This window comes from Babylonia areolata, chromosome 18, assembly GCF_041734735.1.
Source record: "Babylonia areolata isolate BAREFJ2019XMU chromosome 18, ASM4173473v1, whole genome shotgun sequence".
Lineage (NCBI taxonomy): Eukaryota > Metazoa > Mollusca > Gastropoda > Neogastropoda > Buccinidae > Babylonia > Babylonia areolata.
In genome coordinates this window covers 47,751,974-47,774,473 of record NC_134893.1, presented here as the reverse complement: position 1 = coordinate 47,774,473, position 22,500 = coordinate 47,751,974, and the positions used below count along the sequence as shown (strand labels likewise).

Below are 22,500 nucleotides of genomic sequence, written 5' to 3'. Positions count from 1 at the left end.
TTGAAAAGATTGAGAAAGAGAAGGCAGAGGAGAAAAGAGAAGGTTACTCCGTCATGTCTGCTCGTGGCAGGGGAAAGTGGTGTATCGCCGATAGAAATAAGCCTACCATGTATCAAGCTCCAGTGCACGTCAAAAACACGCACTTCATAACCCACCTGTCAACGTGAAATTACTTGAAACACTTACGCGCGGGGGCCCGCTCGCACACAGCCATATATACGCATGACATGTACATACACGCCTACGTACATACGCAAGTACACTTGCATGCACTGACACAACACACACACACAGACACAGACACAGACACACACACACACACACACACACACACACACACACACATTAACACACACACATCTGTGTGTGTGTGTTAATGTGTGTGTGTCTATGTGTGTGTGTGTGTGTGCGCGTGTGTGTATGTGTGTGTGTGTGCGCGTGTGTGTGAATATACATACATACATACATATGAGAGAGAGAGAGAGAGAGAGAGAGAGAGAGAGAGAGAGAGAGAGAGAGAGAGAGAGAGAGAGAGAGAAATAAAACCAAAGGAAAGAAAAATGGACGGTTTGTGTTTTTTTTTAAGTTTATTTTATTCTACACTTCACAGATCAATCACGCTTCTGGAAACCGTGTACTTTACAATATTCACAATAATGTTCTGTATATCAACAGAGAGCAATACCAGCATGGACAATACGCAGAAAGTGGTGTATTTATATACAAACTGTACACAACTGTATTCAGATCAAAACAACACCGTCCACATTACATATTTACTCTCACCATCGAATGAGATGAGTTTAACCATTACACAATTATTGATGGACACTTGACTATGTCTCATGATGTGTACTTGCACACTTGAAATCAAAGCTGTATATATTCTCAACATCCAATCATTGTATATCAGATTTCAGACTCTTTAAATATGGTCTCAACATCCATTCAGTTTTTTGGAAATTCCGTGGCTGTGTCTTAACATTCTATCAATTCATTCGAGCTTTCAAAACAAGATTTCAGATTGTTTCGTTCGTTTTATTTCTGATTTCAGACGAATATTGTTTTTTGAAAATTAGGTTTCGCACCACGCAAAATTTCAGAGTTTCGTAGTTTCATTTCAGGTTTCGGACTGAGTATAATTTGAAAGCAACATTATTTCATTGGTGATTCCAGCCGAACTAGACTATCTGTATCGATAGATTTTTCATTGGAGATTCCATACCATCAAAAAGTGGATATCCCATTTCTCTCCTCCCCCCCCCCTTTCTCTCTCGCTCTTTTTTTTTCTTTTTAAAGAAACACACGCACGCGAGCAAACAATACCACAAATGAATCGATACCTCCTTTCGTAAATTTCTGTATTAGCTATTCGTCCTTATTGTGTTGAAAAAGGGGGGTAATAAGGGTGGAAGAGAAAGCGGGAGACAGACAGACTGACAGACAATCAAACAGACAGACAGACAAGAAGGCAGACAGATACAGAGCAATTGCATTGCTAAATCAAGCTTACGCTGAATCCCAAACAAAGATTTTATCTTCCTCTGAGGTGGGTGTTTAGCTTGAAATTGGTTGTAACCCATGGTGCGCTCGTTGCATGTGTGTGTGTGTGTGTGTGTGTGTGTGTGTGTGTGTGTGTGTGTGTGTGTGTGTGTGTGTGTGTGTGTGTGTGTGTGTGTATTGGGGTTGAGGGGAGGGATGAGAATAGAGTGGATTTCAGAATCCCGGCTCCAAACAAGGCTGGCTCACTAACTGTCCATGACTGAGTGTTGATCTCAACACAATCATTAGTTTTCCATTTGGTTCTGATTGTACACATTGACACTTGATCATACTCGTTGAATCATACGATGCAGATAGATAGATAGATAGATAGACAGATAGATAGATAGAGAAACAGGTAAATAAATCATTATAAATAAGGAGATAAACAAATAAATAAATAAATGAACGAAGAAATGAATGTGTTCAGCAACCACTTGTTGTGTTGTGCTGTGTTGCATTGTATTGCGTTGTGTCTTGGCGTGTCGTGTCGTGTCGTGTCGTGTCGTGTCGTGTCTGTGCTGTGCTGTGCTGTGTTGTGCTGTGTTGCATTGTATTGCGTTGTGTCTTGGCGTGTCGTGTCGTGTCGTGTCTGTTATGTGCTGTGCTGTGCTGTGCTGTACTGTACTGTGCCATGCTATGCTGTATTCTGCTATGCTGCACTACACTGTGCTGTATTTGTCCTGAGCTGTGCGACGCTATGCTGTGTTGTATTGTGCTGTGCTGTGCTGTGCTGTGCTGAGCTGTACTGCAATACTGTGCTGTGTTCCGTTCCATTCTATACTATCCCATTCTTGTGAGAACTAATTTCACTATGTCTCACCATCATCTACCTTTAGTCCGCTATCAACTCCGCCATGGACGGTCCTAAGCCCGGCTGAGAAAGGAGGAAGGTTTGGCGAAGGGGTAGCAAACCTTCACCGGAAAGCCAAACTACGACAATCTGGACTTGAGGGGGAAGTGGATCTCCAGCTGGAGAAGCAACCAGGCCGACTGCCATCATCTCTAGGATGGGCCGTACCTAGGGACAGCTGGAGCGACTGACCCAGGACCGGGGCGGGGGTGCCTGAAGAGCTCTCGTTGACGGCCTATGTTCCGAAGACGGGACCACAGGCGTAGACAGATAGATGGATAGAGTTCCCTATTTCACTGGATTTCCCCACAGAAGATAGCAAAAAATGCACAGCTCTCTTGGATTCTTCCTTGGAGGAAGGTGGCAGAATGGTTAAGACGCTCAGCTGCCAATACAGAGAGTCCGTGAGGGTGTGGGATCGAATCCCGCTCTCGCCCTTTCTCCTAAGTTTGACTGGAAAATCAAACTGAGCGTCTAGTCTTTCGGATGAGACGACAAACCGAGGTCCCGTGTGCAGCACGCACTTGGCGCACTGAAAAAGAACCCATGGCAACGAGAGTGTTGTTCTCTGGCGAAATTACGTAAAATGAAATCCACTTTCATAGGTACACAAATATGTAAGCATGCACTCAAGGCCTGACTAAGCGCGTTGGGTTATGCTGCTGGTCAGGCATCTGCTCAACAGATGTGGTGTAGCGTGTATGGATTTGTCCGAACGCAGTGACGCCTCCTTGAGAAAGTGAAACTGAAACTGAAACTCTTCCTTGCGCGTTACATGCATGCTACACATAGAACCTCGGTTTATGGAATGGGATTTTTTGTTTGTTTGTTTTGTTGTTGTTTTTCTTAAATGACGAATTCAGCTAAGAACAATGAAAAAAAAAAATTAAAAAATCAGTTGTTGCCGTATGCTCTGGGCCTGTCTTATCCAAAATCCTGTTACTGTGCGGAGGAAAGGGGAAGACCCTAAACTTTGGAGTTTATCTAAACATTATGATTCTTCTCTAAACAGTCCACAAACCGACAAAACCTGCGTGAGAAGGACAACAATAAGAGCTCGGGTACTACGTTGAACTTGATGTTCTGGGTTGTCAGACTGCTTAGTGAAATTAGTTCGATAATAATGGTGTAACGAAATTCAAACTATTCATAAAAGTCAATTTGTCCAGCAGGATTGTTGAGAAATATTAGATGGGCCAACATCAGCATGGTAAAATTTATTATCTATTCAATTCAATTTATTTTTCGTTCTCGTCTATCTCAGTGACCAAAAATGTGTGAGTGTGTGTGTGTGTGTGTGTGTGTGTGTGTGTGTGTGTGTGTGTGTGTGTGTGTGTGTGTGTGTGTGTGTGTGTGTGTGTGTGTGTGTGTGTGTGTGTGTGTGTGTGTTACAAACTCTCTCTCTCTCTCTTTCTCTCGCTCGTTCTATCTAACAGGCATTCAAAACCAGAACAACGCTCTAATGCGTTAAGAAATACACTGAAAATCTTTCAAATCTTTATATACAAAAAGTCCATCCTTGAAATCCATTTCTACAAAACCAAGAACACAAAACCATTCAACACAAAGTAAAAATAAAATAAAACAAGGAACAACATAATGCCTGTAACAAGATCACTAATTTTCTTCTTCTTCTTCTTCTTTTCCAATACTGGACCATCAAAAGATATAATGTAACGTAACCAATTAACATAAACACAACATACAAACTATCACCAAACCGACATTACCTGTATTTCAATATGATGTGAAAACAATATTTCAATGAAAGTCATGTCGAAATGATTACACCGTCACCATAATGTGATGATGTTTTTTCAATATCTAATCTGCCCTCTAGCAGATAAACCATTCATTTAACGTAAGTAGAGAAAATGTGTATGGTAAACAGAACAAAACAACTTGGAAACACCATTTTGATGTTTGCAGTTGGCATCATTTGGAATGGAATCCTGGGAGGGTTCTCCGAAAAGAGGCAGGCGAACAGAATAATAATAATTATTTGTTGTAAACCAGCTTGGTTTGGCAAAAGAATGACATAATAAAATGATTAAAGTGTGTGTGTGTGTGTGTGTGTGTGTGTGTGTGTGTGTGTGTGTGTGTGTGTGTGTGTGTGTGTGAATTTTAGTTAATTTTAATGTCCCGTCACACATATCGGTGATTGAAGACATTATTTTTTTTGTTAGAGTATTGATGTATACATTAGAGTATCGTCGTTAAGAAGAGGGGGTGGGGAATGTTGATGAATGGTGAGTTGGGGGAAACCGGGTATATGAGGGAGGACGGGGGGGAAATTGAAAAAAAAGCGTTTATCTAAATACAATTACAGAACATTACCCAAAGGACTTCGTAATAGAGAAGTCATTATTCTAACAAGCGAAACAACCCATAATGAATGCAAAGTGTGTGTGGTGTGTGTGTGTGTGTGTGTGTGTGTGTGTGTGTGTGTGTGTGTGTGTGTGTGTGTGTGTGTGTGCAGTGTGTGTGTGTGTGTGCAGTGTGTGTGTGTGTGTGTGTGTGTGTGTGTGTGTGTGTGTGTGTGTGTGTGTGTGTGTGTGTGTGTTGTGAACAAATTGAGCAGTCACTGTGCTTCCAAGTAAGAGAATCCAAGATTCCAAAAGTAAAAGATTCCAAGAATCTTTTGATTTTTTTTTTTTCAGCATTGAAACAAAATTCGGCTGAGAATATGCAACATACACTGAAGAATCCAACGTACTTGTTGGAGTGTAACTAAACCAAGTGATCTGTTTACAACCAGATATTCAGATAAATTAACATATGACAAATCTAAAAACATAGATTAAAAAAAATAAATAAAAAGATGACTGCTAGAACGCCGGGCACAATTACTATAAAACTATGCACGTATAATATATTTTTTTTTGTCCGCTAGACATCTTAATCTGCTTGTATGTTTTTATATCCATCTTTCAAAAAAAAAAAAAAAAAAAGTAGCACTGTTTCTGTTGAAAATAGAAAAGTCTGTTGTGAAGGTTAAACTACGTTCATGGCAAACGTACGGATTTACACTTAGCTTGGGAACTTTTTTTTTTTTTTTTTTTTTTTTTTACAGAATAGTCCTGACACCTCAGCAATTATTGAGACTCAGCTATTGCATTGCCTCTCCAGCTGTAACTTGGTTTAAAGAGAAAGGATATTGTGCTGAGAACTAAAACTGCAATGTCTTTAGTGTTGCGCTGACTTCGTTGGTACCAAACAAAACACGTTCGTAAGGTTGAAGTATAAGGACAGCAAACACGGGATAAAAAAAAAAAAAGAAGAGAGAGAAAACAAGAGCCACAAAAACTTGCGGTTCTGAACAAGGAAAAGTTTGTGTTATGCAGCCAGACATGACTATCTATACCATACAACTATTTACAGGTGTGACAAGCTGCAGTCATATTTCATGTCCATGGCTAAGATAGAAAGTTGTTTTCTTATGAATGAAGATAGAGAGCTAGTCTGAAACAATACCGCGAATCACCAAACGCCATGAGGATTCTCTGTTTAAAAATGATTACCCGATGCAAAGTCGATTCTACGTTTAAACTTTTTTTAAAACTATGTTTCAAAACTGGAAAAGAATTACCAGATTTCCCAAAAACAAAAACAAAAGAAATGTCCTTTCTGTTCAACAGATTAGCGAAGGTAAGTTTCTCCGCAACTAACAGCATCTACAGCACTGAGTGATGTGTTCCTCGTCAGCCAAGTAATTCTCATCAACATAGTCAGTCTCTCTTATTCAGAGATCTTCATTGTGAGTTTGTCTTTGAAGTAAACACAGAGGAAAGTCAAAGAGCAAAACACGAAACACTCAAGGCGATTTCTTTGATCCGGAATCTGAAGTCTACACCCGCAATGAATGAAAAAAAAAGGATTAATCATTCATTTTGACCCAAGACACGAAACAATACAAAGTAGCGAGTGTAGCGACACCCCTCCAGCCCCCATCCCACGCAGAGAGACAGAACAAAGTAGACAACAAAATCTTGAGGTGAACTCTTCATTGAGCAGACACCGTCTCCCTGAACACCTCAGGGTACAGGTGGGCGTGTAGCAGGGAGACTGCTGCAAGGAACAAGCTCTCTGGTCCCAGGAGCGCCCAGCTGATCATCGACTCCTGGGCTCCTCCTTGATGAGGGGCGGGGAAGCGGGGCCGTGTCCCCCGGGGCCCAGGCCGTGAGCGCCGGCAGCGGCAGGCGGGTGGTAGGGGGAGGGGGCGAAGCTGTTGTCCTGGCTGTTCTCCGTGTCGCTGCCGGACTCGTCCTTCTTGCCGCCACAGCCCGCGTGCGTCTTGGTGTGCTTGGCCAGGTGGTCGGAGCGCATGAAGCGCTTGTTGCAGGTGGGGCAGGCAAAGCGCTTCTCGCCAGAATGAGTCCTCAAGTGACGCTGCAGCTCGTCGGAGCGCGTGAAGCGCTTGCCGCAGAAGAGCCAGTTACAGACGAAGGGGCGCTCCCCGGTGTGCCAGCGGAGGTGGGCCTTGAGGTGCGAGGTCTTGTTGTACACCTTGCCACAGCCCGGGATGTGGCAGCTGTGGATGTTGCGCTTCCTCAGGTGCTCCCCGGCGGGGCCCAGGCGGTCGGCCTCGTGACAGTTGGGACAGTCGCACGTGGCCCTGCCCGTGTAGCGGCGCGAGGAGCGCGAGGAGCTGAGGGCCGAGCGGGTCAAGAAGGGCGTGACGGAGGAGGCGGCGGCCAGAGGGTCGGGCTGGGAGGGGAGGATACTCTTGTAGGTGTCCTGCAGCAGGTGCTGGCCCTGCGACAGCAGGGAGCCGGGGCTGGAGGTCAGCGCGGGGTGGTGGCCCAGGGAGCTGCCGTAGTCCCCGTAGCTGGACACGCCCAGCTGGGGGTGTAGGGAGGTGTCGGTCAGCCAGTTGCCGGCACCCGCGCTGTGCACGTTGTGCGCCGTGTGCACGTCCCACCAGGAGGGCGCCCCCGCCATGGCCGTCACGTTCATGTCACCGGCAGACGTCTTGAGGCCCTGGTGGGCCGCGGTGGTGTGCGGGGGCACGGACATGCTGGGGAAAGGCCAGGGCTCGTAGTGCCCCGCCACAGAGGACACGCGGCTGTACATGCTGCTGAAGCCAGGCAGGGTGTTGTGGCCCAGCCCCGAACTCTCCATCTTCTGCAGAAAGGCCGCCTGCGGGACAAAGAGGGTGGGGGGTTTCTACACATCATTATCGTCATCATTCCAGCTACACCAACAACGAAAACAACAGCAGCAGCAGCAGAAGCAGCAGCAGCAGCAGTAATAACAACAATGATAACAACAGCAATACCATCGTTATCATCTTCCCCCGTGACCATATATGACGTCATTATGACAACAACAACAATCACAGCAACAGCAACAATAATACAGACATCCTTCTCAGAATACAACAACAACAACAAAACACACACACACACACACCAACAAAAGAATCATCGTCATCATCATCATGAACAACAACAACAATCAACAACAACAACAACGTGAACAAAAATATGGACGACAACGACGATGCAAACGTTACAACTTGTTAGCAACACCACCATCACCACTACAACCACCACCACCACCACCACATCCACAACCACCACCACCACCACATCCACAACTACCACCACCACATCTAAACTCACCACCACAACCACATCTACACCCACCACCACCACAACAACAACCACCACCACCACATCCACAACCAACACCACATCCACAACCACCACCGCATCCAAAACCACCACCGCATCCACAACCAAAACCACATCCACAACCAAAACCACCACCACCACCACCACCGCATCCACAACCACTACTACATCCGCAACCACCGTCCACCACCGCCACCACCACAACCAAAACCACCACCACGTCCACAACCACCACCAGCTGTACCAACCTGAGAGATACCCTCGCTCTGGGAGGAGGAAGAGGCGCTGGAAGCGGAGTGCAGAAAATCGCCGCCTCCGACACCACCGCCGCCGCCGCTGCTGCTACTTCCGCTGCCCACGCTGTAGCCGCCACCGGCCCCGCCGGCGTTGCCCGCGGCGATGGGCCCTGGCGACCGGCTGTAGACGGAGGTGAGGGGCCCGGACTGCATGGATACAGGCACCGGGGATGTGAGGGAGCCCGGGAGACGTGCCGGGGAGGTCAGCTGGAAGCCGGACACGGGGGTGCTGCAGGGAGACTCCTCCTCCTTCTTCCAGGGCAGGAAGCTTTTGGCGGCGGCGGAGGAAGAGGAGGAGGAGGAAGTGGCGCCCGAGGGTGTCTCCACCAGCGGCGGGGGGGACTTGTTGGTGGTGATCTTGTTGCACTGGGCGGCCAGCATGGCGAGCGGCGTGCCTCCCACGAAGGCCTGGCTGCTACTGTCCTGCGATTTGTGATAATGAGGGTTATAATAATGATAAGAACAATGACGATGATGATGATGATGCTGATAAGGAGAGAATAAAGATAGAATCTGTCCTTTATAAAAAGAGACTCCGGGTGACTTGCTGACTTTGGTCAGTCATGGTGGTGAGCGTAAAGGGCGTTTGTTTGGGGGAAGGTGGTGGTGGTGGCGGTGGTGGTGGTTGTGAAGGTTTGTGGGATGCAGAGAAAGTAGAAGAAAAAAACCAAACCAAAACAAAACAACAAAAAATACACAAAGTAATGAGAGCGGGTAAACGTGTGATAGAGACAGACAGACTGACTGACTGACTGACTGAGGCAGAGAAGGGATACGGTCAGACATATTGCATATTTAGCTGACTGACTGACTGACTGACAGAAAAACACGAACAGAGACACAGTGTGCAGAGAGAGAGAGAGACAGACAGACAGAGACAGAGACAGAAAGAGAGATGGCTTATCCAATTCAGGCCATAGCCCCATAAGAATAGGGGGTAAAAACAGAGTTTTACATGTGTCATTGCAATTGGTGATATAAACAACGCAACGTCTTTCACAACAAACTATCAGCGAATCTGAGAAATAAGTGTCTCTCTTAACTGCTGTGCTTTATAAAAAAAAAATATGTAGCAAAACTACTTATAATGTTTTCATCGTTAGATACCATTAATAAACATAGCCAAAGTAAGCATGGACATAATATATAATATTTGGGGGGAATAAATTGGATTCGTAATTCAGCCAACACGGGACATGTTAAAACAAGAGAGAGAGAGAGAGAGAGAGAACTCAGAACTCGGAACTCAAAACGTTTTAATTCAAGGATCAAGATTTTAGGCATAGCCTATTTTTCAAATCTGTCCTTGCTAATCTACATCTATTACAAAGAGAGAGAGAGAGAGGAGGGAGACAGACAGAGACAGAGACATCGACAGAAAGGCAGGCAGACAGACAATGACAGAGCAAGGCAAAGACACAAACAGAGGAGAGAAGCTGACGGGCGGACAGATACAGCATTTATTCTGTTCCAAACAGAGAGACGACCTGAGTGGGACATTGTTTAATTAAGTGTAAGTTCCCCTTTGCCTGACAATGCTTGGGTTATCATGACACAGCTGTGCCGACCACTCATGATGTGCACACATTTATGACTTCCCTTGCATCCTTTTTGAGTGAGCCCCCCAAGGATAAGGTTCAAAGAGGAATAACTGGTGAGGCATTCTGTCCGTTACTGTTATAATACACACACACACACACACACACACACACACACACACACACACACACACACACATTGTGTGTGTGTGTGTGTGTGTGTGTGTGTGTGTGTGTGTGTGTGTGTGTGTGTGTGTGTGTGTGTGTGTTTCTTAGTTGCATCGTCGTATTCTTCGTTCGTGGGCTGCAAATCCCACGTTCACTCGAATGTACACGAGTGGGCTTTTACGTGTATGGCCGCTTTTACCCCGCCATGTTGGCAGCCATACTCCGTTTTCGGGGGATTATACTTGTATATATTTTTCTTGACATCATCCTCCTTCCTGGGCAACTTCACGGGATGTCAGTGGATTGTGTGTCTTTTTTCCACACGCTGTGATTGAGAGCACCTACCAAATTGTGACTGGTCTTTCTGCGCCACTTGCCATGGGAAATAATTCAGTATTTCATGACATGCCGAGTTATCTGCCGAGTCCCGAGGGGGTCGAAACAATTGATTCTCGTCCTCAAAAGAGAATACAAATGGTACCTAGTCTGCTATATTTGAAGAGTTTATGTCGTCATCTTTCTCTTAACCTCACACCACCGTCAGTTCATTTTTATTTATTTATTTTATTTATTTATTTTTTTGTCTTCGTTTTCATGTTGGTTTGGGTGGAGTTGTTCATTTTGAGTTGAATGTTATTGTTGTAAGCGCGTTGAGTTACGCTGCTGGTCAGGCATCTGCTTGGCAAATGTGGTGTAGCGTATATGGATTTGTCCGAACGCGGTGACGCCTCCTTGAGCTACTGATACTGATACTGATACTGTTGTCGAGTACTGATGTCACTCTTGCACGTAATTTATCTCAGTACTTGTACAAGACTTTTCAGTTCAGAGAAATAACTAATTCATAGATTGTTCTGTTACTCCTGACCATTGTCAATGCATTAGTTTTGTTTTCGATTTCGATATCTTATGTTTTTTTGTAAATTATGTTGCATTTATTGATAATTGTTCGCACATCCCTTAATTAAGGGGCCTTGGCCTGTAATGAATAAATTATCCGTATCCATATCATTTGTATTTGTATCTCTATGTATTCTGCATTACCTCATTTTGGTGTGTTTATTAGTAACATCATTATATGCAAACTCATCAGAAACTTTCCGGGGTTTTATTTATTTATTTATTTATTTATTTTTCAAGAACAACAAATAAACAAAGGGAAAAAAAGCCAGAACATGCCACGCGACAAACGCGTTACTAGTTATTAACGAGGGATCATTTCTGGGTGTAACTGATTTATTAAGGTATTCATCTCTTGATTTATTTATCTGGTTTGTTTCATTTTAAACGTTCACTGCGATTTCTATCATCCTTCCTGTTCGTGCGCACGCTTTTCAGCCTTTTCACACACAGCACCCCACACCACCCCTACCCCCTACCCCTTCATCCCACCCACCTACCCCCTCCCCTCCCCCCTCTCTATCTCAGTCCCAGGAGCCCCCTTCCCTTTCCACTACGTCCCCTCTCCCAGTTAGTTTTCTTTTCTTTTCTTTTCTTTTTTTTTTTTTTTACACCATCCTCCCCCTCGTCCTTCTCCACCGAACTCTCAATCCTTCTGATCACGACGACGTCCACCACCACCACCACCACCACCACCCACCACCCCTCAACCCCACCCACTCACCCACTCTAGCTGCTCCCTCCTCATTCCCACCTCTTCCCACACCCTCCTCCCACCCCCACCCCCGCCCCACAGTTCCTCCCTCTCTGCTTCCCCTCCCTCCCTCATCCCCCTACCCAACCTATAATTTTAGACCCCCGTCGTTCGTTCCGTGTGTGCCATTACAGGGGTGAGAGAGAGAGAGAGAGAGAGAGAGAGGAGAGAGAGAGAGAGAAGAGTCCAGTGGGAGCGAGGGGGGGATTGGAAAGATGGGTTTGTGTGTGTGTATGTGTGTGTAGAGAGAGAGAGAAAGCGTTAGAGAGAGAGAGAGGGGGAGAATCGGGGTAGGAGGGAAGTGGGGGGGGGGGGGGGGGGGGGCATCCTTCGCAGCCAGCGAGTGAGCGAGCAGGAGCAAGATGGTAGGGTTCAAAGGAGATGGATTCGAGACGGTTTCTTGTGACGCTAACGATTTCCTCGGCGTTCAATACCAATTACCCCCTTCGCTCGCCTTCCAGGCTGCCCCGGAGTGGGGCAGTTGCTGAGGAGGTGGAGGAGGTGGAGGAGGAGGTGGAGGTGGAGGAAGAAGAGGCCTTCTTGAGATAACTGATGTGATGTTACTGCCAAGACACTGGATGGAAGACAGATTCGGGGAGTAGGGGCCGGAGGAGGGAAGAGGGGGTAAGGGGCGGGGGGGATATTGGAAGGGAGAGTAAGAGGAGGGTTAGGCAGGGGATGGGGGGTGGTAGGCGCAGTGGGGGTGTGGTGGGGTTGGGGTGGTGGGTGGGTTGTTGCATCCGAGAGCGCCGTTATAAAGAAATAATAATAATATTAATAACAGTGATAGAGAAACGGGGGGGCAAAAACGAAACCGTAACAAAACACAAGAAAGCGAATTCGTATGCAGATAGGATCCGATGTCGTTAGTATGTTAATTCTTGTTTTCTCTTTCTATGTCTGTCTGTCTGTCTGTCTGTCTTTCTTTCTTTCACTCCGTGTTAGTGTGTGTGTCTCTCTCTATTTGTCTGTTGTCTCTGTTTCTCTGTCTACGTCTCTGTTTCTATCTATCTGTCTGTATTATGTATATATTCCATGTTGTGAAGCCAAAAAGTCTTAAGGGCTGGATGTATGGAAAACAAAAGCAAAAAAAACAAAAACAAAAAAATGTATGCTTATTCCTCTTACTTGACTCTCTCTGTCTGTCTGTCTGACTCTCTGTTTGCCTCTCTCTCTGTCTGTCTGTCTGTCTGACTCTCTGTTTGCCTCTCTCTCTGTCTGTTTGTCTGTCTGTCTCTGTTTTTTTCTATTATTTTGTCTTTTTGTATGCCTGACTCTGAATCACACACTCTCTCTTGTTCTCTTGTATTCAATGTATTTTGTATTCAGACTAGAAGTAAGTACCACGAATTCTGTAGAGAACAGAACAGAATATACCTCTTCTTTATGCTTAATATACCTCTTCTTTATGCTTGACTGTGTGCTGCCTGTCTGCGAACTATTCGCAAAATTCAGTCTGAAATTGAGTATCATGAAGTCTGTAGAGTGTTTACTGAACAGAATATAATGAACCCCTCTCTCTCTCTCTCTCTCTCTCTCTCTCTCTCTCTCTCTCTCTCTCTCTCTGTGGGGGGGAGGGGCTCTAACTTTTATGACAGGTGAACCATAGTTTTGTTTGTGTATGCATGCAGTTAGATTATATCTGTAAAGTATTCAAATTAAAAAAAAAAGTAAATACTTCATTTTTCAAATAGGGCCATAGTCTTGTTAAATGAAATATAGTTATCATTATCTCTTTCTGTCTCTGTCTCTCCGTCTCTTCCGCTCTCTCTTCCTTTCTTTATACACCTGTCTTTGTGTCTGTCTGTCTCTCTCTTTCTCTCTACCTTCCTCCTCTCTCTCTCTTCCTCCTCTATCTCTCTGTCTCTCTCTCTGTCTCTCTCTCTCTCCTTCCCTTCCTCTTCCTCCTCCTCTTCTCTTTCTCTCCCTTTCTTCATCTCTCTCTCTCTCTCCCTCCTTTCCTCCTCCTACTCCTCTTCTTTCTCTCTCTCTCTCTCTCTCTCTCTCTCTGTCCTTCTGTATCTTTTCTTCGTTATATGGTTTCGTTTGCTCTAAATCATGATATATCTAATAAGGCGACGACGATGAGGAGGACGATGACGATGATGACGGTAGAAAAAAGAGGAAGAAAACGAATAATGCTGACTGCAACTGACAGTCGACTGTGCTTCTTACAAATAGACTTCTACAATGAACGACAAAAGCAGTAACGAAACACTTAGTTTTTCATATGTGTTACAAAAGTTTCAATAAGAATGTATGTGACTTTGGATATTTTATTTGGAATTATCAAACTGTAAGAACAACTACGAAAGTGTCTTTCGCTTCTATATAAATGCATACAATCCGAATCAGCAAATAATGCTTAGCGGTTTTTGCTTTGTTTTTGATGTTGTTGTTTTTTTTGTGCTTGTTTGTTTTGTTTTTTTTTATTATCTTGCACTCAGGCTTTCATTCAACGTACATAATCCATCCAATACCCCAGCACTCCACCCTTAGCTGGGTTTTGTGTTGTGTGTGTGTGTGTGTGTGTGTGTGTGTGTGTGTGTGTGTGTGTGTGTGTGTGTGTGTGTGTGTGTGTGTGTGTGTTCAAAACTCACTTACCCTTCCCAACGGCCAATGCCTCACCCATTTTCCACATTTACTGCACCAGTATGATATACACATATAGTACGCGCGCGCGGTTTATTGATCGATAGATAAAATGAAAGAAACGGGGCAGCCAGTCGATCAGAGCTGCAAGCTGAATAACTCAATTAAAAAAAAAAAAAAAAAAAAAAAAAAAAAGCTGATTTATAGTAATCACGAGGGGTAAATAAACAGCCTAAACGAACTTGATAAGATAAAATACAGTTTGAAAATACAATAGTTGTCAATCAGGCAGCTATCAAAAAAATGTCGACGAAAGAAAGATTATTTTCTTTAATGGAGAAAAAAACACACACACACACGGTAAGATGAATAAATCGTGCATAACAAAATAAAGTGTTTAAGAAAGGAATCAGAAAGAGAATAAACAAACAAAACAAATACAGATAATAATAATATAAACAGGCGGATTTCTTTTCTCCCTCCCCCCTCCACCCATCCCCCGTTTTTTTTGTTTTTTGTTTTTTTTTTCGTTTTTTTTTCTTTGTTTGTTTGTTTGGGTTTGTTTTTTTTTAGTACAGAAAACAAAGAAACAAAACAAAACAAAACGAAGATCACCAAAAAAACAAAAAAAAAAAACGAACCGCCACCAAACCTCCTCCAAAAAGAAGCCGGCCACTTGTTTCTCTTCTAACACACACACACACACACGACCCAGCCCCGGCCCAGAAAGATCCCACAGAACATAGAAGACCCCACAGAACACAGAAGACCAAAAGAACCCCCCCCCCCTCCCACCAGACCTTCTGTCCCGTCCCCCATCCATCAGCCGCGGAGGCTGAACAGGAGGGCCCGAACAGAAGAGGCCAGCCGGCAGGGTTTTTTTTTTTTTTTGTTAATGCCTGTCATCACCTCAATCCCCAAATGAAGGCCTTCAAAACCTCTCTGCTACTACGGACTGCGGAAAAACCGAATGTGGTCTGGATGCAGTGAGTGGGGTGGGAGTGGGGGGTAGGGGTAGGGGTGGGAGTGAGGATGGGTGGGGGCGGTGGGGGTGGGCGGGGGGGGGGCGCTAGGATGTTGCTGGTGGGATGTGGGATGTACTACTTGTTACTCTGCTCTGCTACTAGTGTCGCTGACGCTTGCAGTAGTCGCGTGGAAGTCGTGAGTTTGGAGGGAAACGAATGATTGGCATGCGCATAACTCTGTGTTTTTGGATGTGTAATAAAGATTTGGACCCTCCCTCTCTCTCTCTCTCTCTCTCCCTCTGTGTGTGTGTGTGTGTGTGTGTGTGTGTGTGTGAGACTTGAAAGAAGTATTGGCACGTTTGAGCTGTTTAAAGTGCTTTCTTGTCAATAATGCCATTTTTCTTATTTTCTTTTATTTCTTTCCTACCTTTGTGGATTTTGTTTTGTTCAGTCGGCGCTGCGATGTAGAGCGCTAAGAGTTCTTACATTCTAGTGTTTGCTATCAGAATGATAGAAAGGTCTTTTTCTTCTTCTTCTTCTTCTCCTCCTCTTCATTATTATTATTATTATTATTATTGTTGTTGTTGTTATTATTATTATTATTATTTTGTTGTTGTTGTTGTTGTTGTTGTTATCAGCATTATTACACAGTAATTGGAATCTGGCTCTGTGCTTCCCATCGTCGAGTGTACGTCGGTATTATCTCCCTTACATCCTTCTTTTTCTCTTCCCCTTGGCTAGCGTTGGGGTGTTCTTGCCCGAACAACAGCAAATGAATCAAGCGTCCATAGGTTTGAAGACGGAATTATACTCAAGAAGATTAGTGACAGTGGAGTGGTAGGGTGGGATGGGTGTAGTATGAATAATGTAAAGAACAAACGAACTAACGAAAGGGAGAAGAAAGAAAAAAAAAGGATAGAAAGACAAGGTCACCCAAGGAGTTAACACTATGTGAATGAACATAATTATAACTACAGACGTTCGTTCCTTCCTTCAGAGTGAACGTATTTAACTGGGAGAAAGTGGATAAATTGCTCAAGCATATAACAACAACAGCAGCAATAATAATAATGATAATAATAATAATAATGACGACGATGATAATAATGATAACAATATTAAAGAATAAAAGAATATTTTTCCCCACTGTTTATTTGGGCTGGCGGGTGGGGGTGGGGGGGGGGGGGTTGCACATGGGTGCGTGTGTGCATGGCTGAGTATGGATACTCATTTTGGGGGCGTGGCTGCGAGTGAATGGGCAATTGATTGCCAGTGCATTGAGTCTAAATTTACTCAGAGAAATGCGCGCAATACCAACGCCATTCATTATCACTACCATCATTTAAATCAGATGTGGATGAATGAGTGCACACGAAAGGAGATAACGAAGCAGTCACTGACAAAAGTAGTGCAGAGAAAAGTTTTGATATGGATACTTATATAGTGCCTATCCTCGGTCAGAGACCAAGCTCTAAGCGCTTTACAAACACGGGGACATTTTACACAACAGGCTGCCTACCTGGGTAGAACCGACTGACGGCCGCCACTGGGCGTCATCATTCGTTTCCTGTGTCGTTCAATCAGATTTCAGGTACACACACGTACACACTCAGACAGACGTGTAACATTTTACGTGTATGACCGGTTATTGTTTTTTTTTTTTTTTTTTTTTTTTAACAAGCCATGTAGGCAGTCATACTCCATTTTCGGGCGTGTGCATGTTTGATATGTTCTTGTTTCCATAACCCACCGAACGCTGACTTGGGTTACATGATCTTTAAAGTGCGTGTTCGATCTTCTGCGTGCGTATACACACGAAGGGGGTTCAGGCACTAGCAGGTCTACACATATGACCTGGGAGATCGGAAAAAAACTCCACCATTTACCCACCAGGCTCCGTCACCGTGATTCGAACCCAGTACCCTCAGACTGAAAGTCCATCGCTTTAACCATTCGGCTATTGCGTCCGTCTATTGTCACTGTGGAACCAGACGACAAGTGAACCATCAACAACATCTTCATTGTTTAGGTTCTTGCAGAGAGACAGACAACAGAACAGACAGAAAAAACGAACAGACAGACAGACAAATGAATGAAGAGACAGACGGACGAAAATAGCAACCAAAGAAATGTGTGGGGAGAATCACGGGAAAACCTGTCTGTGACGCTGTATGTGCTAGCCACGTGATCAGCGTCTCTGTTTGACGATTCCATCAATATGTGCATACAACCACATAATTAAGGACTTACTTGATTTCTTTATGCATAGGACACCTTGAGAGGCATAGTTCTACTACGTAATCCATGCGCATTGTTAACAGAACTGTCACAGGTGGGACAGGGGGCACAATGTGCACTCACGACAAGCCGCCAAGCGTCATGTTGACGGGCGCAACAGCCGTATGGTTAAAGCGTTGCACTTTCAATCTGAGGGTCCCGGGTTCGAATCTCGGTGGCGCCTGGTGGGTAAAGGGTGAAGATTTTTCCGATCTCCCAGGTCAACATATGTGCAGACCTGCCAGTGCCTGATCCCCCCTTCGTGTGTACACGCACGCAGAAGATCAAACACGCACGTTAAAGATCCTGTAATCCAGGTCAGCGTTCGGTGGGTTATGGAAACAAGAACATTCCCAGCATGCATCCCCCGAAAACGGAGTATGGCTGCCTACATGGCGTGGTAAGTAAACAAAACGGTCATGCACGTAAAATGTTAAATGTTACATGTTTGTCTGAGCGTATATGTGTGCGTGCCTGAAATCTGATTGAATGACACAGGAAACGAATGATAAGCGCCCAATGGCAGCCGTCAGTCGGCTCTACCCAGGTAGGCAGCCTGTTGTGTAAAATGACCCCGTGCTTGTAAAGCGCTTAGAGCTTGGTCTCTGACCGAGGATAGGCGCTATATAAGTATCCATATCAATCAATCAATCAATCAGTGTTACAGACAGGTTTATGGCCATAAAGGCATACATCACTACTGGATGATTGTCACCAATGAGGAAGAAGAAGAAACAGAATAAGAACAACAACAACAACAAGAAAACGAACATGAAGAAAACAAGAAGAACAACAACAAAAACAAGAAGAAGAAGAAAATGACTGAACAAGAAGGACAAGAAGAAGAAGAAAATGACTGAACAAGAAGGACAAGAAGAAGAAGAAGAAGAAGAACACGGAGAACAAAGAGAAGATTGATGGAAAAGAGAACGAACAGACGACGGACAATAAAATTAGACGAAAATATAGATTAGGAGATCACTGGGGCTGCACGCCATTTTACAGTCAAGTAATTGAAGTGAACGCAATTTACAGTATAAAAATGAATACACACACACACACACACACACACACACACACACACACACACACACACACACACACACACACACACACACACAGATAAATAATAGAAAACCAAATAAATAAACACAATGTAACAAACATGTGATTGCTATACGATCAGTGTGCTGGCTACGGGTTTCTACAAAAAAATATACCTACGAGCATGTGAGAAGATTATGCACACGTTTTGATTGAAACAGATCATATGATACCATGCGACGGTGTGTTTAATCATAGCAAATACTACACGTAAAATATATTAACATGGTGTAGAGAAATTAATAAAGTAATATAAATTGAAAATATGACGAAATGATGATAACTGATACAAACAACGTACATGTGCACTTGCGCACAGGTGCACGAACAGGTGCGCGCGAGCGCCATGTTCCCCCCCCCCACCCCCCCCCCCACTACTCCCTCCAACACTCCACCTCTCTCTCTCTCTTTCTCACACACACACACGCGCGCGCGCGCGCGCGCGCACGCACACACACACACACACACACACACACACACACAGATCAAAACTACAGATTATTTTTTTCTATCGTTATTACCATCATAACCTGTGCTCTTCTCTCATCACTGCATGTCTCGACATGTCGACTCACTTTTCCTTCAGTATGCCTGCTACCATTCAGACATTGAAATGGCATATATACAAGCGGAAGATAAAAGTTTCATTGCCCACGTTTTGATGGCAATGTGCAATGTGTGTGTGCGTGTGTGAGTGTGTGTGTGTGTGTGTGTGTGTGTGTGTGTGTGTGTGTGTGTGTGTGTGTGTGTGTGTGTGTGTGTGTGTGTGTGTGTGTGTGCGTGTGTGTTGTGTTGTGTTTTAGAATTCATTTCGTAAACTTCTGTCTCTGTTCTTTGTCTCTCTCTCTATCTCTACGTCTACGTTCTCACAAAATAATAATAATAATAATAATAATAATAATAATAATAATAATAATGGACATTCATATAGCGCATTTCTCCAGAAATACTGCTCAAAGCGCTTTACCGTTCCCCACTCCCCGCCTCCCCATCAGTTCATATATATGTGTGTGTGTGTGTGTGTGTGTGTGTACACATATACATGTATATGTATGTATATATGTATATGTATATACCTATACCGAGGTATATATATATATATATATATATATATATATATTTGTGTGTGTGTGTGTGTGTGTGTGTGTGTGTGTGTGTGTGTGTGTGTGTGTGTGTGTGTACATATAGTGTCCCACTAATCGTAAACCATCCTCCCCCAACGCCAAACCTTATCCACTTTTCTTATCGCTTTCACAATGCCATCTCTCTCTCTCTCTCTCTCTCTCTCTCTCTCTCTCTCTCTCTCTCTCTCTCTCTCTCTCTCTCTCTCTCTCCCTCTCTCTCCCTCCCTCCCACCTAACCTTCTCCCTCTGTCTGTCTGTCCATACCCCCACCCCCTTTCGCCTTGTTTGCTCCCTTTTCTATTTCTTATTGTTGTGTTTCAAATTAGATTTATTAATATCTTGTATAATTATATGTTTGCTCGTTGTGCTTTTCTAGCTTGTTTCCGCAACGGTTAACACTCGAGTTATTGATGCGTAACATTCCTGTTATTTGTGTATGTATGTATGTATGTATGTATGTATGTATGTATGTATGTAAAATTCCTTGTGTAGTATGTATGTATGTATGTATGTATGTAAAATTCCTTGTGTAGTGTGTTGCTAGCTTTCTCGTTTTGTGAACATAATTTGTGAGCGACTTTGTTTCCCTCAGTATTTCTCCATGTTGTTCTCCACGTTATGTATATACACTGAGTATATGAGTGTAGATACACATGTGTTATTTATATGTTTGTTTGTGTGTATCTGAAAACAACGACAGATATGCAAGTCGGCTAATGTGCCAATAATTGCCTTGTCAACACCGTCGGAAAATAAAGACTCTCTCTCTCTCTCTCTCTCTCTCTCTCTCTATATATATATATATATATATATATATATATAACTTAAACTCTCTCTCTCTCATTTTCCCTCCCACTCTCTCCCTCTCTCACTTACGATTGAGAGAAAGGTAAATAGGACATGCTAGATTAAAAATACTGAGCGTTCAAATGCTGAGAGACATCAATATAAAACAAAACGGAAAACAATTACCTCTCACGGACTCGACGATTTTCTTTCTCAGACCTTCGCAGAACCAAGAGACGTTAGTTTATAGGAACAGTCCTCGGGTAGACCTCTGGTCACACGCACTTAATTCCCTTTGTTGTTGTTGTTGTCGTCGTCGTTGTCTTATTCTCAATCTCAAATCATTATTTCACTTCTCCATCAAAGGTACAACAACAAACAACTGCAAACAACAAGACACAAGGCAGAGATATCGAGAGAGAAAAAAAACCTTTTTAAACTAAACGAACTCTTGTTTCCATTCAGAACCAGACAGAAGAAACGAAACGTCTCCAGCTTTTGCCGACCTATGGACTGCAAAGACCTGTCAGGTGTCTCTGTCTCTGTTGTAATAAGTGGCTTCCTCCTCCTTCTTCTTCGACTTTTTTTTTTTTTTTTTTAAATCATTCGCTCTTTACCTGCGTGTGATGATTCCGAGATGTCATTTTACCCTTACCACGTCGACCCCACTCCACAACCCCTCCAACTCACCACCACCACCATCACAACCACCCTACTCCACACCCACTCTTTGCCCCTACCCCACCATCCCCCACCCCACCACCACACCACCCTTTCTCCTACCTTCTTCTTGTTCTACCCACTCCCATTCCCCTACCCCCCCACTCCCCTCCCTCAAGCCACCTTCCCCTCATTCTGTGCAGTCGCGCAGAACATACGCAAGATGACATCGACTTGTCACGGTGTCAGTTGGGTTAAAAAAAATTTTTTTTTTGACTCATTGGGAATCTGACTTCTTTCTTGACTGTTCCTCCTCTACGGGACGTGGGCAGGCAGAAAGGCAGGTAGGAACGCCCCCCCCCCCCACACACACACACACATACATACACAAATACCAGAGCGTACACATATACAAACCATTGCACTCACACGTTCACGTGGGCGCGGACACACACGCACACTTACATGCGCACACATGCTCGCACACGCGCTCGCACATACACATACACACATACATTGACTCAATGTAGTGAGAGAGAGCGTGTGTGTGTGTGTGTGTGTGTGTGTGTGTGTGTGCACCTGCCTATCTACCTGCCTGTCTGCACGCGATAGCACACACACACACACACACATACATGCTGGCGCGGACACATACACGTGCGCATGTACGCTGCGCGCGCACGCACGCACACAAACACTCACACACACACACACACAAGGTGTGTGTCTGAACATGCTTTTCAAATAAAACCAGAATGACTGGAATGAGCTCAACGAATGATGGAGCGCGGGGGATGGGGGAGAGACGTTGGGGGGGGGGGGAAGATGATAGAAGAAGATCACCAGTATGTCTTGGCCGTTTTGAAGTAATGGGGGAGGTAGGTAGGGGGAACAAAGAGGTTATTGGGTATACATATATATATATATATATATATATATATTAATGATGAAAGAAAGAAAGTATAAAAAGAAAGAAGAAGAAAAACGGAGAAAGAAAAAAAAAGCGAAAAAAAAAAAAAAGAAATCGAGAAAGAGAACGAAGAGAGAGAGAGAGAGAGAGAGAGAGAGAGAGAGAGAGAGAGAGAGAGAGAGAGAGAGGAAAAAAAAAGTAAAGAAAGAGATACACCAACGCACCTCCCCACTCTTGACAAGCGGTTCAAAGCGTGTCAAACCCTGGCTGCATGTCAGCACTCATTATGCCCATCTTTCATTTCTTGCAGTCAGTGCTACATCGACAGTTCTATTCATCAGCCTCTCTCTCTCTCTCTCTCTCTCTCTCTCTCTCTCTCTGTATGGGGGGAGGGG

General features: G+C 44.2%; 1 protein-coding gene across 2 annotated transcripts in view; it reads right to left on the bottom strand.

Moving 5' to 3' along the window:
- Nucleotides 1-5,395: 5,395 nt before the first annotated feature.
- Nucleotides 5,396-22,500, bottom strand: part of LOC143292030 (transcription factor Sp8-like) — a 38,351-nt gene continuing 21,246 nt past the window's right edge. Inside the window, exons 1-3 of one of the 2 annotated variants that reach the window (XM_076602199.1) lie at nt 20,722-21,033; nt 8,280-8,750; nt 5,396-7,534 (exon numbers count right to left, since the gene is read on the bottom strand). In XM_076602199.1, coding sequence (XP_076458314.1) covers nt 6,506-7,534; nt 8,280-8,708 — 1,458 coding nt within the window. In that variant the 5' untranslated portion in view covers nt 8,709-8,750; nt 20,722-21,033 and the 3' untranslated portion in view covers nt 5,396-6,505. Of the gene's footprint in view, nt 7,535-8,279; nt 8,751-20,721; nt 21,034-22,500 lie in introns of those variants that run through there. The other variant, XM_076602198.1, reaches the window with a different exon arrangement.